Consider the following 21735-nt stretch of genomic DNA (forward strand, 5'->3'; position numbering starts at 1 on the left):
TTTTTTGATAGACAGTAGAATTCATGGTTCCATCTATCACAGCAAGCTTTCCAGGTCCTGAAGCAGCAAAACAACCCCAGACCATCACACTACCACCACCATATTTTACTGTTGGTATGATGTTCTTTTTCTGAAATGCTGTGTTCCTTTTCGCCAGATGTAACAGGACATTTGCCTTCCAAAAAGTTCAACTTTTGTCTCATCAGTCCACAAGATATTTTCCCAAAAGTCTTGGCAATCATAGAGATGTTTCTTAGCAAAATTGAGATGAGCCCTAATGTTCTTTTTGCTTAACGGTGGTTTGCGCCTTGGAAATCTGCCATGCAGGCCGTTTTGCCCAGTCTCTTTCTTATGGTGGAGTCGTGAACACTGACCTTAATTGAGGCAAGTGAGGCCTGCAGCTCTTTAGACGTTGTCCTGGGGTCTTTTGTGACCTCTCGGATGAGTCGTCTCTGCGCTCTTGGGGTAATTTTGGTCGGCCGGTCACTCCTGGGAGCGTTCACCACTGTTCCATGTTTTTGCCATTTGTGGATAATGGCTCTCACTGTGGTTCACTGGAGTCCCAAAGCTTTAGAAATGGCTTTATAACCTTTACCAGACTGATAGATCTCAATGACTTCTGTTCTCATTTGTTCCTGAATTTCTTTGGATCTTGGCATGATGTCTAGCTTTTGAGGTGCTTTTGGTCTACTTCTCTGTGTCAGGCAGCTCCTATTGAAATGATTTCTTGATTGAAACAGGTGTGGCAGTAATCAGGCCTGGGGTGGCTACGGAAATTGAACTCAGGTGTGATACACCACAGTTAGGTGATTTTTGAACAAGGGGCAATTACTTTTTCACACAGGGCCATGTAGGTTTGGATTTTTTCTCCTAAATAATAAAACCATCATTTAAAAACTGCATTTTGTGTTTACTTGTGTTATATTTGACTAATGGTTAAATGTGTTTGATGATCAGAAACATTTTGTGTGACAAACATGCAAAAGAATAAGAAATCAGGAAGGGGGCAAATAGTTTTTCACACCACTGTATGGGTGCACAACCCAGTGCTTCCAGCACCAATCCCCCAAAGTCCAGGCCTCTCTTCCAGTGCCTCTTTCCTTCAGGCCGCCTCCACTCTTCTCCAACACAACTCTCGTCCACTTCCACCCGACTCCAGTCCTCGAATGAAGGGAGGCGGCCCCATTTATACAAGCCCGCAGGGGCTCCAGGTGCTTCCCGACACTCCTCCGCGGACACTCCCCTGTGTGGCGGAAGTGCCGGCTGTGCACCCGGAAGCCCTTCCGGGTGTCCCCAGTCTTCTTCCCCCCAGCACCTCCTGGTGTGGCAGAAGTGCTGAGGTCCAGGGCTCTCCAGGCACCGGGGCACCCCCTGGCGGTGACCACAGGCCCCTACAGGGTTGAGCTTCAAAGCTCTGTACCTGTGGTCCCCATAGCAACCAGGGTGGCTGCCCCCACGTGATCTGAGATGGGCGCATGCCCTCTTCTGGTCCTGCAGGGCGTCCCGGCCGGGTCGTCGCCCCAGGCATCTGCCACAACATGCAAACTCCACACAGGGAGGACCTGGGAAGCAAACCCAGGTCTCCTAACTGCGAGGCAGCAGCGCTACCCACTGCGCCACCGTACCACCCTCAAATAATCAGCAATCGAAAAATATCGATTTATTCAAAATGACCAATGCTACTGTAAAATCAGTGTCAGCCTATGAAAGAAGACAAGAATGTCTATGTTAGTTCCAACAATCTGTTAAAATTATATAAATAAGTAAGAATTTAGAAAGGAACTGATGTATTGTATAACAGGAATACAAAAGGAACACGATGGACAAGAAGATTGGGCACTTGTTGTGATTGTTTGTGTATATCTGAGACTGAAAGATCAGGGGTTTTAGCCACTGAAGCCTCCCAATCCTGATGCCACTCTATCCATTTCTAAACCCATCCCGTGTTTCTATCAGTTAAGGCAGCCGCCCCTTTCCCGTGTTATTAATTAGTTCAAATGCTGTTTAGCTGCAGGTTGATTAGTCAGCTCTTTATGATAATAATCTGCAGGTAATATTTTTTTAATGAATTATTAAATATGCTGTGGCAGGCGGCAGGGGACCTTGCCCAGTTGGGATGTCCTTCAGAGGAGAAGACCAGGGGAGAAGTCATGTCAAGAGCTGTACCTCCCCTGGGACACGAGATGGCCTTGGAAGCTCAACCCTGCTGTGGCCCGTGGCCACCACCAGGGGGCGCCCAGACAGCTCCGGCGCCTTGGTCTGCAGCACTTCTACCACACCTGGAAGTGCTGCATGAAGATGATCTGGGTGCGGTATAATAGAGGCTTCCTCACTCCATTCAAGGATCTGGAGGCAGATGACGGAGCTTGCGAGCGACGAGTGGAGGCTGCGCTGAAGGAAAGGAAGGACTGAGCATTGTGGACGTGTGCACTGTATGGTGCTGTAGAAGGCAGAAAAATAAGAAATGTGTGTGTTTTGGACTTGGGTGTACTGTGTCTGTCTGTGATCCGAGGCTGAATCTTCCACAGTGCTTACATAATTGCTTTCCACTTCCGTTTATTTCCAGAGAAGTGACTTTTTTGGTCCTCTATTAGTGAACTTCCCTAAAGCAGCAGAAGAGGGCGCTGCTGTGTGACTTGTTTGCCCCTCATGCCCTGTGCTCGGCATTTGACTGACTTGCTTTGGGCATCCGAGTTGCCTGTCAGGCGAGTCAAAGAGGAAAATGTGCAAAATATAAAAGTTCGAGCAACCGCTCTCACGTTAAAACTGAAACAGTAAACTAACCGCGAGTTGAAGTTGCACCCAACGCTTCTCCATTTTAAGATGGGTGAGTTCGCAAATTCTCTATTGCTTTTCATTAGGAGATTTAGAAATTTTAACAACTTCGCACAGCATGATCTGTTTGAGATATCGTAATGAAAGTTGAGCTGTCTCAACAAATTTCTTTAAAGAATAAGTGGGTCACATCTCAACAGAATTGGTCCACGGCGGTGTGCGTTGTTTCATGCGGACAGACTGCCAGATATTGGCTTTTGCAAACGTACCTAACAAGCAGATTTGAAATTAGTCTTGAGGAATCTTGTTAGCTAAATAAATCATTTTAATGTTCCTCCAGGACTTTGGAGAGACCCCAGAGTACCTTGTAAGACGTAACGAGGAGACGAGAATAGCTCACGAAGAATATGAAGCCTATGTCAAGGAGAGACTCCGACAGGGTGCAATGAAGCAGCTCTCCGATGAAGAAAGACAGACGGTCCTGCAGGTACGTGAAAAGACTTGATGGTCTTCCTCTTAAATGCATTATTAAGCAAGTTCTCGGAGGTGGAGATGGACTCACTAGTAGCAGCAGCAGCAGCGGCATGAGAGATGCAAGATTTAAATGTGTTCCCAGTGAGACTAGTAGAACTACACAGATGAGCAACTAAGGCCGGGGTTTATACTTCACGCGACGTGACGCATGCTGCAGCGGATGCTCCTGCTACGCAAGTGTTGTACTGTTAAGGGCTCATTTATACTTCACGCTCAGAACGCATACGCGCCCGCATTATGGCTGCCACACGTTCCCAGTGTTCATTTCACGTGCCCTCTGAGCTGGTCCTCAGAAATTAACGCGACGCGTGCGTGAGTTGCAGTACCAGCAAAAAGTCGGGGGGCGCAGTGTGCTAAAAGTCGGAACGTGACGTCAGAGTCTCTGTTTACTGTCTACATGTGACAGAAAGCCACAATGTGGATCCTACAGGATGAATGGTTCGATGTGGTGAAGCAAAATGCCGACATACAGATGCATTCGTGGTGCTTTTATATTCAAGCGTCGCATATTCCCGATCGTAATGACACGATACATTTTAAAAGTCTCACATACCATCTTTTGTACCGTCTTTTTTTTTCTGCAACTTCACAACAGCAACATAATGTATAGGGCTGTATCTGAGCCACTGAGAAAAAAAATAAAGGACACGGTGGAAACGTGTATTTTGTGATTAAAATGGAAATTTCGGCTTTAACCTCGAATTGTCGACTTTCACCTCGTAGTTTACTTTATCATTAAAGCAGACGGTCGTAAACGTCATCCCAGTTTTTAAATCGCTACGAGCTTCTTGGACCTGACAGCTGCAGCAAGCAGCAATAGATCACCACACAGAACAAATTAAATGTCTGATATTCCAACTCTCTGCACATTTAGAATCTTTAGATTGATACTTGATATCACTTTCATGATGGAATGCTTTAAAGTGTGTATGTTACACTATACATATAATTTAGTTTAAATAATGAATACTGTTAATAATTACACACATGGGGGTGTCACGGTGGCGGAGCGATAGCACTGCTGTCTCGCAGGGAGTTATGTTGCTGGTATTCCACACTGTGCTCCGGTTTTCTTCCAAAGATATGCAGATTTGGGGATTTGGTGCCGCTAAAATGACGCTAGTGTATGTGTGTGCTTGTATTCACCTTGCGATGAGCTGAGACCTCGTCCAGGGATTGCTTCTCACTTGTGCCCAATGCTTGCTGGAATGGACACATCCCTGGATTGACGGATTTAATCAATAAATATAATTTTCAGAGATATTGCGGTAAGGTGTCATCGAAATTTAATAGGTGCTTTAGGCAATTCTAGCGCAGAAGCGAACCTGTTCTCACCGTGATAATATCTCGCACCGTGATAATATCTCGCACTGCCCCTGGTGGATTCCTCCAGATTTACGTAAAGTACGCGCACAAGTATGAACACTACAATGCTTGCAGAGCAAGAGCATCCGCTGCAGCATGCGTCACGTCCCGTGAAGTATATCTCCGGCCTTATACTTGCGCGCGTACTTTACGTAAATCTGGAGGAACCCACCAGGTGGCAGTGCGAGATATTATCACGGTGAGAACAGGTTTGGCTTCTCTGTGTTGTGAATTGCCTGGAACGCCCATTAAATTCCGATGACACCTTACTGCAATATCTCTGAAAAAGATTTTTAAATCCATCAATCCAGGGATTTGTCCATTCCAGCTAGCATTGGGTATGAGGCAGTAACAATCCCTGGACAGGGCATCAGCTCATCGCAAGGTGAATACAAGCACACACATGCACACTGGCGTCATTTTTAGTGTCACCAAATCTGCATATCTTTGGAAGGAAATCCAGCAGGAAAACATGGAAACTCCAGGCAGGCATATTAGCGACGTGACTCCCTGCAAGACAGCAGCGCTAACGCTCCGCCACGGTGTCACCCCCATGTGTGTACAGTGGAACCTCTAGATACGATCACCTCTGTTTACGAGAAATTTAAGATAAGAGGAAAGTATGAGCGAAAAATTCTGATCTAAATACGAGCATTGGCTCACGTAACGAGCCACGAGCCAGGCTGTGGTCATGCGTGACGCGTTTCCCGATCCGTCTCGACTCGGGGATTCACCCAAGCTGACACTGCCAGCAGCTCACTCAGTGTTCCTTGTTCTCCCGTAGCGTGAGGATCTACGCGTTTGTGCGCTTGTGATTTCATTGTTTCGCTGTAGCAGTTAAGCGTATAAGCGTATCCAAAAATATCGCGGACATGCAGGCGGAGAATAGGAGACGATTGCCCTCAAGAGGAGTACTAGGGTGTTGTACCATGTTAGCCATTATGAATGTAGAGAAAAGCCAAGCAAAATGACCCCTTTTATTGGCTAACTAAAAAGATTACAATATGCAAGCTTTGATTACATCTTGCCTGAAGAAGGGGCCTGAGTTGCCTCGAAAGCTTGCATATAGTAATCTTTTAGTTAACCAATAAAGGGGTCATTTTGTTTGGCTTTTCTCTACCCTCAAGAGAGAGAGAGAGAGGCGGCGCGAAGCAAGCAAGAGAGATAAGGAGAGAGAGAGAGGCGCGCGAGGGAGCAAGAGAGATAAGGAGAGAGAGAGAGAGATAGAGGCGCACGAGTGAGCTTAGAGAGAGAGAGCAGCAAGAGAGAGCAAGAGAGAAGGAGAGAGATAAAGAGAGAGAGAGGCGTGAGAGAGGTTGAGCAAGAGAGATAAGAGAGAGAGAGAGAGAGAGGCGAGCGAGCAAGAGAGATAAGGAGAGAGAGAGAGAGAGGAGAGAGAGAGAGAGAGAGAGAGAGGCAAGAGCAAGAGAGATAAGAGAGAGAGAGAGAGAGAGGCGCCGAGCGAGCAAGAGAGATAAGGAGAGAGAGAGACGCGCGAGCGAGCGAGCAAGAGAGATAAGGAGAGAGAGAGACGCGCGCACAAGAGAGAAGAACCATCAGCTCAGTTGTGATCACATGACGCTCAGCAGACAAAGTGTATCCACACTTATTTATCAGTGTTATTTGTTAAGAAAATTGATTTTTATGTTCTTATTTTTGGGGGTGCGGAACGGATTAACTGGATTTTCATTATTTTCAATGGGGAAGTTTTGTTCTAGATACAAGAAATTCGCTATACAAGCTCAGTGCTGGAACGAATTAAACTTGTATCTCGAGGTTCCACTGTAATTATTAACAGTTTTCATTATTTAAACGAAATAACGATTTATCTGTAACATGTAACATACATACTTTAATGCATTTCATCATGAAAATGATATCAAGTATAAGTCTAAGGATTCTAAATGTGCAGAGAGTTGGAATATCAGACATTTAATTTGCTCGATGTGGCGATCTATAGCTGACGATCTGCTGCTGTCAGGACCAGGTGTTCTAACGAAACATCCGACCCATCGAAACGATCTACTCACTGATGCTACGCATGCGCAGACCAAAATTACGCAACTTTTCTCGAAGCTTACCAACTGTTCATCGATCTGTAGTGTTACTGTATTTCAGTAATATGTATTATTTTCTTACCCTTACTACATTAATGCATTTATTACAGTTTAATAACTACAGTAATATAATTACAGTTGGTATAACGTTATAAGTTTAGTGTTACGACTTACAATAAACGGATGGGTGTAACATATACGGTGTATATACCATTCATGCCAAGTCATCTGTTGCTTTTGTTGACATAGTGTGTAGTAAATAAACTGTTAATTTAATGTGCTAATTAGAACTAGGGTAGGATTCTTTGACAAAGCAGGACAAATGGAAGCCCTAGGAAAAAAAGACGGCACAGATGATGGTATGTGAGACTTTTAAAATTTATCGTGTCATTACGAATATGCGACGCTTGACTATAAAACCACCACGAATACATCTGTATGTCGACATTTTGCTTCACCACATCGAACCATTCATCAAACATCGAAGCGCGCTCACCGATCTCGTAGCATCCGCAAAGCGTCTTTCTGTCACCTGTAGACAGTAAACAGAGACTCTGACGTCACATTCCAACTTTTAGCTCACTGCGCCCCCCCCGACTTTTTGCTGTTACTGCAACTCGTGCACGCGTCGCGTTCATTTCTGAGGACGCTTCAAATGAACGCTGAGAACGCGTGGCAGCCATGATGCATGCGCGTATGCGTTCTGAGCATGAATTGTAAACGAGCCCTAAGTATAGCCAGGGAGTTGCTCAGACTGTACTTCCTTTTAGGGGTCACTAGTAACAGTGAAAGACATCCAGACTAATGCGGTGTTCACAAGTTCTCTGAGTATTCAGACGCTTTACGTTCAGTGCATTCACGTGGGTCAGACTATTCGGACTATAAACGTGAGGTCGCAGTTGATTGAGTGCTTCACCTGCACAAAAAAAGAACCTAACACAATAGCATTCAAGATGTTCAAAAAAATAGCAAACTCATTCATCATTAATCATGAAAAGCGTACAGCCATGGCCAAACGTTTTGAGACTGACACAAATATTAATCTTCACAAAGTTTGTGGGGCAGCATGGTGGCGCAGTGGGTAGCGCTGCTGCCTCGCAGTTAGGTCCTCCCTGCGTAGAGTTTGCATGTTGTCTGCGTGGGTTCAAAGACATGCAGGTTAGGTGCATTGGCAATCCTAAAATCATCCCTAGTGTGTGCTTGATGGGGGTGTGTGTGCCCTGTGGTGGGCTGGTACCCTGCCCGGGGATTTGTTCCTGCCTTGCACTCTGTGTTGGCTGGGATTGGCTCCAGCAGACCCCCGTGACCCTGTAGTTAGGATATAGTGGGTTGGATAATGGATGTATGGATAATGCTGAGCTTTTCAAGTGAAGGCTCACTTCTCCCCACCCCTTATTCACTGGTCAAGTGCTCTTCAAGCCCCAAGGACTTCCAAAGGGGTGAATTAGTTTTATGCACACAGTACAATACAATTATTTTTTTCCATTTCTGCACTGTGACATCTAGCACATTATTAAACGCGCTCAGGGTTATACAATGACAAAACTGAAATAGTGACCTTTTCATTTTATGCTGCGCCTTTACATGATTATCTTCTCAAGATGTGTTTCTGTATTTTTTTTTTTTTAGCTCGACTGGGTTATTTGCCTAAGGCATGGAAATTAAATATGGGACCTTATGAGATTGTATAGTGTCTCTTTCAAGTGTACAAGTTTAGTAGGTTTATTTATTTTATGTGAGGTTTTGAATGTCCAACAGTGGTGCCTTGCTATTCCACAGTTTGACCACTAGATGGCACTGCTTAACATAGGGTATCCATTCAGTCCAACAACGTATATATTGTGGTCAGGATGGCTATGAAAAGTACTGCAGTTAATGTAAATTTTTAACTTTACATATTGTTACCACGTTTTTAAAGTATTTAGTTAAATCTTTTCTCACAGGCACTTTGGCAGGATTATAAAATTATAATCCAGTAGCCCAAACATATTGCTTAAATGCCGTACATTGTACAGTAGGTTAAAGATGGAAATGTTTGACTCGTTACAGACTTCTTGTTAGTCAGTAAAGACAGGGCTGGCCCAAGGGTAGATGATGCCCCTTGGCAATGGTGGGTGTATATGCCCCCTTTGATCAAGGGCGGATCCACTATGAAATTCATGAAGCTTAATCTTCAGAGCCCCTTAATCCCGGAGGGACCCCAGTACTGACTTTAGTCCACATTGCTTAAAAACTTTGAATGTCTGCTGAGGTCAGGTGGATCCAAAAATAAATAATATAGAGTAATTCTGTACAGTAATTTTAATGAAAATCTGAGATGTAGTGGTTTAATGTTTAAAAAGATTGTGCCAATCTGTAATGGAACAACCCCATTATGGACAATAATAGTGGTCACCCAGGCCTTGAAAATGGTTGTGAAAGGGACCCTATAACAGTTCACAAGCTTCAGGGACCCAAAGATGTAAGTCCACCACTGCCTATGAGACCAAACTTTGTTCATATATTGTAAGGTTTCTAAACTCGTTTGGGACTCACCCCGCCAACGGGACGACACGCCGAAATGCATCCCGAAGCACAATCGGTACGTATGTGGAAGACACTTCATCAGTTGCCGGGTCAACCACAGGCTCCCAATGCAGAAGCGGCTTGCAGCTGAAGCAGATCCGAGTTGATCACGGTCGTGGTATAAGCGCTTGCCATCGACAGGTGACGCCAACGGACATTATAAATGCAGGGAATGGGATTACTTGGCCACGACCCTGCCTGATTGCTGCGTCTGTGTTTTGGAGAGTGCTAGATCCCGCTACAATGAATAACCGGGATGTTCCTGTTTCAAGCGGAATGAAGTTGGTTTTGCAAAAGTGCTGAGACTCAGCTTCATGTTTTGGGGTGCAAGACAGCAACTCGCACGTCACAATATGTATATGACTTTAAAGATTGTGGGGTGGGATTGGAGTGTGTTCAGATACATATGTCACACACAATACTGACAGCTGACAGAAAAGTGAGGGGGTGTCCCCCTTGAAGGTCAGTGTGCATCCATATACTTATTTTACTTTATTGTCAGTTTACACTGGCAATCAATGCAAGATTTGGATGAGCCCACCAAGTCATGGCACCCTTAGGCCTTTGCCTAGATAGAGCCGGCCCTGGGTGTAGAAAAAAATAAACTGCAGGAGTGTATCATTCCTTCATGGGAACTCAAGCAACTCATAATATATGGGGATCTTCTATGGAAGTTGTGATGCCTCACTCCCCATATTTGCCTAATATATCAGAGATATTACTCAGGGGATTTTATTTAAATTTCTTAGTATCAGTCCACCCAAACCTTTATAAATGAACATTATTCAGTGCAAGTTAGGGCAGTTAGGGCATGTTGGAATGATGATAGATAGATAGATAGATAGATAGATAGATAGATAGATAGATAGATAGATAGATAGATAGATAGATAGATAGATAGATAGATAGATAGATAGATAGATAGATAGATAGATAGATAGATAGATATGAAAGACACTATATAATAGATAGATAGATAGATAGATAGATAGATAGATAGATAGATAGATAGATACAGTAGATAGATAGATAGATACAGTAGATAGATAGATAGATAGATAGATAGATAGATAGATAGATAGATAGATAGATAGATATGAAAGGCACTATATAATAGATAGATAGATAGATAGATAGATAGATAGATAGATAGATAGATAGATAGATAGATATGAAAGACACTATATAATAGATAGATAGATAGATAGATAGATAGATAGATAGATAGATAGATAGATAGATAGATATGAAAGGCACTATATAATAGATAGATAGATAGATAGATAGATAGATAGATAGATAGATAGATAGATATAGAAAAGGCACTATATAATAGATAGATAGATAGATAGATAGATAGATAGATAGATAGATAGATAGATAGATAGATACTTTATTAATCCCAAGGGGTAAATTCCCATACTCCAGCAGCAGCATACTGATAAAGAACAATATTAAATTAAAGAGTGATAACAATGCAGGTATAACAGACAATAACTTTGTATAATGTTAACGTTTACCCCACCGGGTAGAATTGAAGAGTCGCATAGTGTGGGGTCTCCTCAGTCTGTCAGTGGAGCAGGACGGTGACAGCAGTCTGTCGCTGAAGCTGCTCCTCTGTCTGGAGATGATCCTGTTCAGTGGATTCTCCATGATTGACAGGAGTCTGCTCAGCGCCCGTCGCTCTGCCACGGATGTCAAACTGTCCAGCTCCGTGTCTACAATAGAGCCTGCCTTCCTCACCAGTTTGTCCAGGCGTGAGGTGTCCCTCTTCTTTATGCTGCCTCCCCAGCACACCGCCGCGTAGAAGAGGGCACTCAACACAACCGTCTGATAGAACATCTGCAGCATCTTATTGCAGATGTTGAAGAATGCCAGTCTTCTAAGAAAGTATAGTCGGCTCTGTCCTCTTTTGCACAGAGCATCAGTATTGGCAGTCCAGTCCAGTTTATCATTCCCTGCGCTAACCGAAACCAATGTACGTACTTATTTCGGTGGTATGATGCCACTGTCGGCCGCCATATTGAACTTTCCAACATCACTAATTCTCCAATTTCCCGTGTAGGTAGAAGGCTGAAATGTGGCAGACTCATTCCTTACAGCTTACTTACAAAAGTTAAGCAGGTTTCATTTCGAAATTCTACGTGTAACGGTCGACAACGTCCGCCATGTTGAACTTTCTTATTTATGGCCCCATCTTCACAAAATTTGGTAGGCGGCTTCCCTGCGCTAACCATGAAACTCAAACCGATTATGACAGCAGCAATCCAAGCTGTGAGATTTGAAACAAGATTACTGTTCACATGGCCAACTGTACGTTACATGCTCAAGAGTAAGCTCAGCGCACAGCTTGGTCATATTACAACCGGAGGGCCGAACTCACAACGTGGTATACAAAGAGATCCTTAACAAAGAATTATTGGTATATTTTCCCTCAGTTTAAAAAGGTTTAATTTTCTTCTTAATAAAAATTTTAAGGCAGTACTTCGCCGCTGCAAAGCGGGTATTTTGTTAGTCTACAATAAATACAGGATACAGAAAGAAAATTAGTAATTTCCAGAAAAGTCCACTAGATGTCAGTATTGTTCACAGTTGAGTCCAGTTAGTAACTTGTCAGCAGTTTGGTAAAACCAAAGGAACAATCAATGGCAAAAAGTAAAGCAACCTGAAACACTGATGATATAAACTTATTGTCTGTACATAACACTGAGGCAAACATTATGTCTTATTATGGAAATTATAAACATTACATTTTAAAGAATGCAACTTGTTAAATGTACACTCAAAGAACCAATTATTCCCCACTCCTGAATGTCTGCTTATCAATGCAGTTTTCTAATCAGCCAATCAGGTGGCAGAAGCACAACACATAAAACCATGCAGATACAGTATACACGTTTTGTGTTTTTGTGGTGTCATCACGCATGCCCAAAGCAGCCCCTCAACTATCTTACAGTAAGCATGCATGAAAGTTCTGGGCATGGCCACTACAGCTCTGTGATGTCACCTAGGCCTTGCAAAGCATCATGGGGGGCTCTGGGGACAAAATGCTTGCAAGGAGAATTCCCAGGGAAAATATGCAGCAAACAAGGTCACTGGCAGGGGGGCGGCACAGTGGCACAGTGGGTAGCGCTGCTGCCTCGCAGTTTGGAGACCCAGGTTCGCTTCCCTGCGTGGAGTTTGCATGTTCTCCTTGTATCTGTGTGGGTTTTCTCCGAGCGCTCCGGTTTCCTCCCATAGTCCAAAGACATGCAGGTTAGGTGTATTGGTGATCCTAAATTGTCCCTAGTATGTGCTTGGTGTATGTGTGTTGGGCTGGCCCGGGGTTTGTTTCCTGCCTTGCGCCCTGTTTTGGCTGGGATTGGCTCCGGCGGACTCCCGTGACCCTGTAGTTAGGATATAGCGGGTTGGATAATGGATGGATGGAAGGTCACTGACGAATGCAGCATATCTGCTGTGAAAAACACTTTGGTGAATTTTGCCACTCGGGCAGATAAATATTGTCTTGTCCTGTGTAACCAGTAGGAGACACCAAGCCCCAAATGCCCAACACAATCCCGGGTTCAAATGCAGTGGACCCTTGACTTACAAACTCAATTCGTTCACAAGGGCTGCTTGTAACTCAAGACTATTTTTCCCATAAGAAATAATGGAAATACCCATAATGCACTCCGAACCTCCCACAGCAACACTTACTTAACCTTTTCATAATAAAAAAGGGTTGTATAATGCGCAAAATTTACCAAGACACCAATAATTTTTCTAATGTACTAACCAAAAAGTTATAAAAAGTGCCTAGCCTACCAGAAACAACAATTTCACACTGTACTCACCATTTAATTTGACATCTTTGGGCTGCAGGAAGGGAGGAGGAGGAGGAGAATGAAACGGAAGGTGGTTATTGGTTAGAAGGAGCCTCCTTATGCAAATCTTTTCTTTGTAAAATTGTCGAGATGGTGGATTTCGACATGCTGTACATATTAGCGAGATCGGTCACACGAACAGCACTCTCATATTTCCGCACAATTTCCATATTCATTTCGACTGTGATCGCTGTTTGTCAAGTTAATAATGACAGTAGTCGAGCACTCAGTTCAAAGCTGGTCGTGTTGTGAACTGCTGTAATAATACACTCCAAAGCAAGCCGGTGCTGACTCAGCCTGATGACATCATCATGTGCCGCGCCAGCCCGCTAGCTAACATCCCTTGACAATCGCTTTCTTTACCTTCGTTACCTTCTCTTCCTTCCTTAGCAATTATGCTAAGTCTTGCTTGCCATGGTCTTAGTGAATTATATATATAGATAAATCACTGCACTGACCGAAATTACGTCCACAGACACATGTATCTGGGCTCCGACTGACGCTTCCGAACGCTCTCGGCTGTTTGTTTACAATCGCACAAGCGGATACACGTGACCGCATTTGGGTCGTGACGCAAGATGTTGGGCGTAAATCAAAACAACAATTTTGGTCGTAAATCAAGTTGTTCGCTTGTCAGGCTGGTTGTATATCAAGGGTCGACTGTAATGGATTTTTCAGTCCACCGTGTCACCCGCTGCACTCGGGTCTCAATCCGGGTTGTGGTGGGTGCGGCAACATGCTATCACTGCCAGCTTCCATTCCAGTTGCTCTACCTCTCGCCACGTGTTGGAGCGCAACTTGCCTCCGCTTAGCTACCGATACCTGTTTGTTCAGCAAACATTATCATCTACAGATTGTTATGGAGTAACGTTTGACGTTTTTGAGAGAGAGATCAGAACTACGTGTTTTTTAGAGTCACTGTTCTCTTCACAGGAGACTTCCATCAGACTTTGCCCGTCATCCCAAGACAAACTCATGCCCGACGAGGTGGATGCAGTGCCTTAGCTGCTCATCTATCTGGAGTGAAGTTGCCAAGCAGTCACTGACCCTCAATATGTGCATCTTTTTGTTCTGGGATTTTCCTAGCTACTACAGGAAGTAAGGAACGGTTCCTTGCAGACTAGAGACAGAGCTATTGCAGGGTCAATGGCGAATGCAGCATATCCGCTGTGAAAAACTCTTTGGCGAATTTTGCCAAACTACCCTTGGGTGGATAAATATTGTCTTATCCTCTATAACCAGTAGGGGGCACAACTGAGCCCCAAACCCCAGATCCAATAATGCCCAACACAATCACAGGTTCATATAACGGATTTTTCATTCTACCGTGTCACCCACCGCAGTCGGGTCTCAATCCGGGTTGTTCGTCGTATGGTGGGTTTGGCAACGTGCTATCACTGCCAGCTTCCGTTCTAGTTGCTCTACCTCTCGCCACGTGTTGGAGCGCACCTTGCCTCTGCTTAGCTAGCAATACCTGTTTGTTCAGCAGACATTATCATCTACAGATTGTTAAGGAGTAACGTTTGACGTTTTTGAGAGAGAGATCAGAACAACGTGTTTTTTAGAGTCACTGTTCTCTTCACAGGAGACTTCCATCAGACTTTGCCCGTCATCCCAAGACAAACTCATGCCCGACGAGGTGGATGCAGTGCCTTAGCTGCTCATCTATCTGGAGTGAAGTTGCCAAGCAGTCACTGAACCTCAATATGTGCATCTTTTTATTCTGGGATGGAACCACAAGATTTTCCCAGCTACTACAGGAAGTGAGGAACGGTTCCTTACAGACTAGAGACAGAGCTATTGCAGGTCACTGGCGAATGCAGCATATCTCATATGTAAAAAACGCTTTGGCGAATTTTGCCAAACTACCCTCGGGTGGATAACTGTTGTTTTATCCTGTATAACCAGTAGGGGGCACTACTGAGCCCCAAACCCCAGATTCAATAATGTCTAACACAATCACAGGTTCATATAACGGATTTTTCAATCCACCGTGTCACCCGCCGCACTCGGGTCTCAAGCCGGGTGGTTCATTGTGTGGTCCCGACCTCCCCCCACCCCACACACACCAAGCACTCTTACAATGAAGCACAACCAATAACCATATAAATAATGTAATTCTTTCTTCTCCTTCTGCCTCCATTTGAGTGTCTCTTGCTGCCTCCCAACTCTGACTCCTTGACACAAAGCAGCGGGCACTTTTTATGCTGGACCTGAACAGCTTGTGATGACTTGTGGGGACTTCCAGGTTGGTTGGGAACCCCTGACAGCACATCCTTGCAGCACTCAGGGACAGGGCTGCACTTCCCATGAACCCCTGCAGGCATCCAAGCTGGGACGCCTCCAGCGGACCACTGCCACTTAACATATGGGGGACGGAGCTGCTCCTGGCCTCAGGGTTGTGCTCATCCTTCCCCTGGCACCTTCCATCTTGGTAGTAGGTCATGCTGTCGTTCATCTGGGATGCCCTCTATCCTCCGTGGCGCTCACATCTAATATAATCATGGCATCAGATTTGTCAACATGTTGTATTTGATGAGCACATACAAGGACGAATTTGTCCATATTCTGTACACGTGACAATAAACAACAACATTTATTTCTATAGCACATTTTCATACAAATAATGTATATAAAGTGCTTTACATGATTTGGAATATAAGATGTCAGACACTCCGATATATAAGATGGGGTGAGATTATTTAAGGCTTTGTAAACCATCAGAAGTATTTTAAAGTCAGTTCTGAATGACACAGGTAACCAGTGTAGTGACATCAAAACTGGAGAAAAGTGCTTGGATTTTCTTTTTCTAGTTAGGATTCTAGCAGCTGCATTCTGCACTCGTTGCAATCGATTGATGTATTTTTTGGGTGGTCCTGAGAGGAGTGCGTTACAGTAATCTAGTCGACTGAAAACAAAAGTGTGAACTAATTTCTCAGCATCTTGCAATTATATAAGAGGTCTAACTTTTGTTATATTTCTTAAGTAAAAAAATGCTGTCCTAGTGATCTGATTAATATGCGATTTAAAATTCAGGTCAGAGTCAATAGTTACCCCTAAATTCTTTACCTCCGTCTTGACTTTTAATCCTAATGCATCAAGTTTATTTCTAATAACCTCATTATATCCATTATTGCCAATCACTAAAATTTCAGTTTTTTCATTATTTAGCTTGAGAAAATTACTATTCATCCAATTAGAAACACAAGTAAGACATTGTGTTAGTGAAACAACAGAGTCGGGGTCATCAGGTGCTATTGATAAATACAGTTGTGTGCCATCAGCATAGCTGTGGTAGTTCACGTTGTGCCCCGAAATAATCTGACCTAACAGAAGCATGTAAATCGAAAAGAGCAGTGGACCCAGGATTGAGCCTTATGGAACACCATATAGAATATCATGTGTCTTTGAAGTATAATTACCACAACTAATAAAGACATTTTCTATCTGCCAGGTAGGATTCAAATCAATTTAAGACCCTGCCAGAGAGGCCCACCCACTGACTAAGGCGATTTCTAAGAATATTGTAATCAATGGGGTCAAATGCGGCACTCAGATCCAAGAGGATAACAGATACACGGCCTCTGTCTGTATTTATCCACAAGTCATATACTACTTTAATGAGTGCACTTTCTGTGCTGTGATTTGTTCTGAAACCCGACTGAAACTTATCAAGAACTAGCTGATTACCCAGTGGCTTCGCTCACTGAGTGCAAGGGAAAAAAATAAAATGTAGTACTGTACATAAATTATTAAACAGTAAAACATTAACATATAAGAAGGAAAGATATATTGAGCAGTACTGGAGTGCTTTCGGTTAAAGTACATTTTAAAGGCGCTATAACACAACAGGTAAGTAGCACTAACAGCAGCTTAAATGTATTTGGATTTTCTCTCAGTAGCAGATCCCTTGTGAAAGGCACTACATGACCGCTGTGGTATAGAAATTAAATTTTCTATGCGATCCTGCAAATTTCTGCCTGACAACCTTGCACTACGTGCCTGTGATTTAAGAGAAAAAATATTCTGAGAAATGTGGACACTGCCCTTCCGTGCTTAACAGGCAGAAGGTCCAAACAATTCCCAAGTACAATACTTCCCATGAAGAGGTCGGTACATCTTCTTAGATGTAAACCCTCCATCTTCTTAAAAGAATTCATCACAAAAGCAACCTTGAATGTTGCGGGGTTTTAATGACCTGAACTCACCTTAAGGGACAGTAAGTAGTCGTGCAGCGCAGTTTACAAAGAGAGCTTTGCTTTGATGGCGCCGATTACACTCATTCGCAAAGATTTCCACTCTCTCAGGAGCCCGATGGGGCACTCAAAGTGTCACAAACAGTGCGAGAAGAGAGGACGGCTTTCAAAACTGCGAAGCTCTTGACCCGGCGGAGCAGTCCGACATTCCGCGCCTCCCAGCAACCACTTTGTTCTCACGACCCCTTGCCGCTGAAGGCGGTGTCGTCTTCACATTGTTTACAGCTCGGCGCAGTTAAAAAGTAGAAAGACGCAAAGCTGTTTTCCTCATCTCTTCTACTGTCAAGTACTGGCAATTTAAAAAAAAAAAGTTATAATGTGGCAGTTTCCGCGACAGTCACGTGGACGAATAAATTAAACTTCTCTGTCAGAACGCGCTTGGCAGCGGATGGCTCATCGCTGGAGTCCAAAGAGGAGGGCTGGGAGAGGGCGATGCAGGGCACACTTCTAGGGGATAGATCGGCATGTTTGTGTTTACTTCTTTTCCATATCGGTAAAGTAACTCTCACACAAATAAGACGATATAAAAATGGCGTCCACAAACAATGTGATTAGTTCCTGTCTTATAATATGTTCTGTGGTCATATGTAATTTCCTTTCGCGTGGTCATACGTAATTTCCGTTTCAAACGAGAAAGGAATTTTATATATATAGATAGCAGGTTTATTGAGGTGGTCATTTAGATGTATATGTAGAATTTTACTTTAGAAAGGCAGGTTAGAAATAGGTCTAAAATTTTCAAAAGCAGAGGAGTTATTTTTCTTATTATTTTTCTTGAGTAGGGGTTTAACTATAGTAGTCTTAAGACAGTCTGGGAAGACCCCCGTATCTGATGACGAGTTTACTATGTCAAGAATATTATCAATTAGCACAACCGATACTTCTTTGAAAAAACTTGTTGGTATCGGGTCAAGGACGCAGGTGGAGGGTCTCAGCTGAGAAATTATTTTATGCAAATCAGGTAAATCTATCCTAGAGAAAGAGTTTGATTTGTTTATAACGGAGTACTGGGGCTTAAGAGGATGCACAGTGTTGGGGAGATATAGTATATTATTTCTAATATCATTCATTTTTTGATCGAAAAATACAGCAATAGCCTCACAAGTTTCACTGGAAGTATTCTGGAGGCATTCCATTGAGTGACCTGAGTTTAGCAGACGATCAATCGTAGAGAATAAGACTCTGGGATTACTAGCATTGTTCTTTATAATTATAGAGAAATAGCAGCGCCTCTCAAGATGGACCGTGTAATTAATAAAGGCCTAATAAACCAGTAATATAAAGTGCCTTTCTCTATTTTGTCTATTTGTGGGTCCCTAAAGATGGGTGTTGCATTAAACACAAGCTGGTAAGATTCTGCCTTACTATTGTGTCTACCTTAGCCTTGTGGCCTTCAAGTTCTCCCAACTAAAGCACCCTTAGTCACCTAAATCCTCTAAATAAACCACACTGATTTTTTTATCGGATTCTTCTTTTTTTTTTAAGGGTCTCAAAAAGAACTGGGAAGAGCTCAGCCAGCAGTATCAGGGTCTCTCAGTGGTGATCGACACAGTGCCGAAGAAGAACCGCAAAGAGCGCTTGGAGAATGAGATGAAACAGCTGGAGAAGGACATCGAGATGATCGAGAAGCACAAAACCATCTACATTGCAAATAATTGATCTTCTACGGGTCAATCCATCCGTGGAAGAATTTGGAAAACCTGCAAACCGAAGAGACATTTGTACACTGAAACGTGTGACGCTGTCCAACATGACTAATTTGGGTTGATTATTTATAAAACTTTAAAGTTTACTCCACCTGTAGCAAACTCTTTTATTCCTTATAGCCTTTCAGCTACCTCTAAGGGGGGATCCTGGAGATTTTGATCCCTTCAGATGGTGTCCACAAAGCATCTTCTTAAAATTATGGAGGGTCTGGCAATAAAGATGGCTTGTTGAATTCCTTGTCTCTTGTCTGCATTTGTGCGACAGGCCGCTACTACCATGGACGCCCTAGGAGATTCTGCTTCTCTGGGAACCAAAGCTGCAGGGTCCAGGCTGGACAAGGAGGGCAACCCATCCCATCCGTTTATGGGGAGGTTGTGTCTAGAAAATACAGTGCAAATCTTACTTTCCTGCATATCACTGCTATTGTTTCAGATTCTCTTTCTTCTGACGCCAAGAAGATGGCCAGAGATTTATTTTAAACTAGCGTCCCCCGCGGCTCCACCCACATATTAGTGAAACAGGACAGTGAGGAGGATCCTGCCCGGCTCCCCACTCCTAACATCACGCGTCCTCCTCCCCTCGGCCCGCAGCCTCTCTCTCGGATTAGCACGAATGTATCGCTCCTGCAAGCGATGATTCTTAGTGCGATGAGAGAAGTCGGAAAATCAACTGGAATGTTCAAGCAAATTCTTGAAAGAAAACCCAATCTAAATCTGTTAAGTAGTTCTCTCGTTCTCTAACTAAGTAGAGGTAAGGTACACGCCCTGAGGCTGGAGCATGAGTGAGGAGGGTCCCGCTTCCCCCTCCCCTTGGCCCACTGCATGTCTCTCGGATTCACGCAAATAATTCAGTACCGCAAGCAAGCTATGATATATAGCACGATGTGAGAAGTTTCAAAATCAACCGGAATGTTCAAGCAAATTCTAGAAAAAAAATCCGATCTAAATCCGTTAAGCAGTTCTCTCACTCGCTAACTAAGCGGAGATAAGGTTACGCCCTAAGGCTGGTGTGTGAGTGAGGAGGGCCCCCCTCCCGCAGCTCACTGTGTCTCTCTCGTATTCACGCAAAAAAATCGGTACTGCAAGTAAACTATGATACACAGCACAATGAGAGAAGTCGCAAAATCAACCGGAATGTTCAAGCAAATTCTAAAAAAAAAAACCAATCTAAATCTGTTAAATAGTTCTCTCATCTGCTAACTAAACAGAGTTAAGGTTACGCACCAAAGTTGGCGCATGAGTGAGGAGGGCCCTCCCCCCACAACTCACTGCGTCTCAGTACCGCAAATCAGTAAATCAGTACCGCAAGCAAACTGTGATATGAGGTGAGACACAAAAATAACAGGACTGGGCTAGGGGCTTTCCTGGAAAAACATCTGGAGGTCGGCCGAACGTGAATCATAGAACTATATCATACCCTCCTACACGCCCTCTCAAACCGCCGACCAGCTACATATATCCTGTGAATAGCCTACTCAGTATTTCCACAACAATCGCTACATGAGTTGCTGCAATAATGTCGGGTGAAAAAATCGAACAGCAAATCAACATCAAATTTCTCGCGAAATTGAATCAAAACGGAAACTTATGAAATGATAAAAACAATGTACGGTCACACCCAAGTTTTTGAGGGGCACAAACGTTTCAAGGAAGGACAAGAAAATGTGGAAGACGTTCAACGCCCAGGTCGAGGTGGGTGGATGCTTCACCAAAACAATGCTTCCGTGCACAATGCTTTCTCCGTAAAGCAGTTTTTGACCAACAAAAAACATTCTTGTCCTCGATCATCTGCCCTATTCACCCGATTTAGCTCCCTGTGATTTTTACTTGTTCCCGAAACTCAAAAGTAACCTGAAGAGAATGCATTTTTCTTCGATGGATGAAGTGAAGGCAGAAAGCCTGTTGAACAGTCCCAAGCAAGAAGACTTCCAACGCTGCTTCAATCCATGGAAGATACATATGGAGCGGTGTAGAGATCGGGAGGGCGAGTACAGAGAAGGTCACAGTGTTTATAATGCTGTAATTCATCAAGAATCCGGTTATTTTTGTGTGTCACGTAGTATATAGTGCAAAGAGAGAAGTTTAAAAATCAACCAGAATGTTCAAGCAAATTATAGAAAACAACCCGATCTAAATCTGTTAAGTATTTCTCTCGTGAAAATCGGACAGGAATACAGACAAAGACAGACAGACAGACGTTGGATTTTTGTATACTAGGCTGACCTGCCTTTTAAGGCGACCGAATTTTAAGTTGACCACTTCTTAAGGCAATTCAATATGTAGATCAATTTGATATTTTATACAAACTCATTAATTTGGTTATATTGCATTTGAGTGTTATTACTTTAATACTCGTAGTTTCTGTTATTTTTGTGATGAAATTTAAACTTTTTTTCTATATTGAGGTCGCTCTTTTGAACCCCCCTGATATTTACTACGCGGTGAGGCATTTGTACTCCATCATCATTAATTATTTCCAGAGACATAATTTTGTCTATTTTTCCAGCGCATCGCGCACAAAAGCAAGGGAACGACGGGAGCACCAGAACTCTGCTCACCTCATGTCTCTTCGTACCGCAAGCTGCAAGTTGTAAGTCTGTAATAAGCAGAATAC

The 21735-nt window shown here is 43.5% G+C and overlaps 1 protein-coding gene across 2 annotated transcripts in view; it reads left to right on the forward strand.

Annotated features, from left to right (window-relative positions):
- enkur (enkurin, TRPC channel interacting protein) overlaps positions 1–19354 on the forward strand; it is a 52357-nt gene extending 33003 nt beyond the window's left edge. For both annotated transcript variants that reach the window (XM_039753936.1, XM_039753935.1), the window contains exons 4-5: positions 3116–3262; positions 18901–19354. In XM_039753936.1, the coding sequence (XP_039609870.1) occupies positions 3116–3262; positions 18901–19074 (321 nt within the window). In that variant the 3' untranslated portion in view covers positions 19075–19354. The remainder of the gene's footprint in view (positions 1–3115; positions 3263–18900) is intronic.
- The last annotated feature ends 2381 nt before the right edge of the window (positions 19355–21735 follow it).

The sequence above is a fragment of the Polypterus senegalus genome, chromosome 5 (genome assembly GCF_016835505.1).
Source record: "Polypterus senegalus isolate Bchr_013 chromosome 5, ASM1683550v1, whole genome shotgun sequence".
NCBI classification, from domain to species: Eukaryota; Metazoa; Chordata; class Cladistia; order Polypteriformes; family Polypteridae; genus Polypterus; species Polypterus senegalus.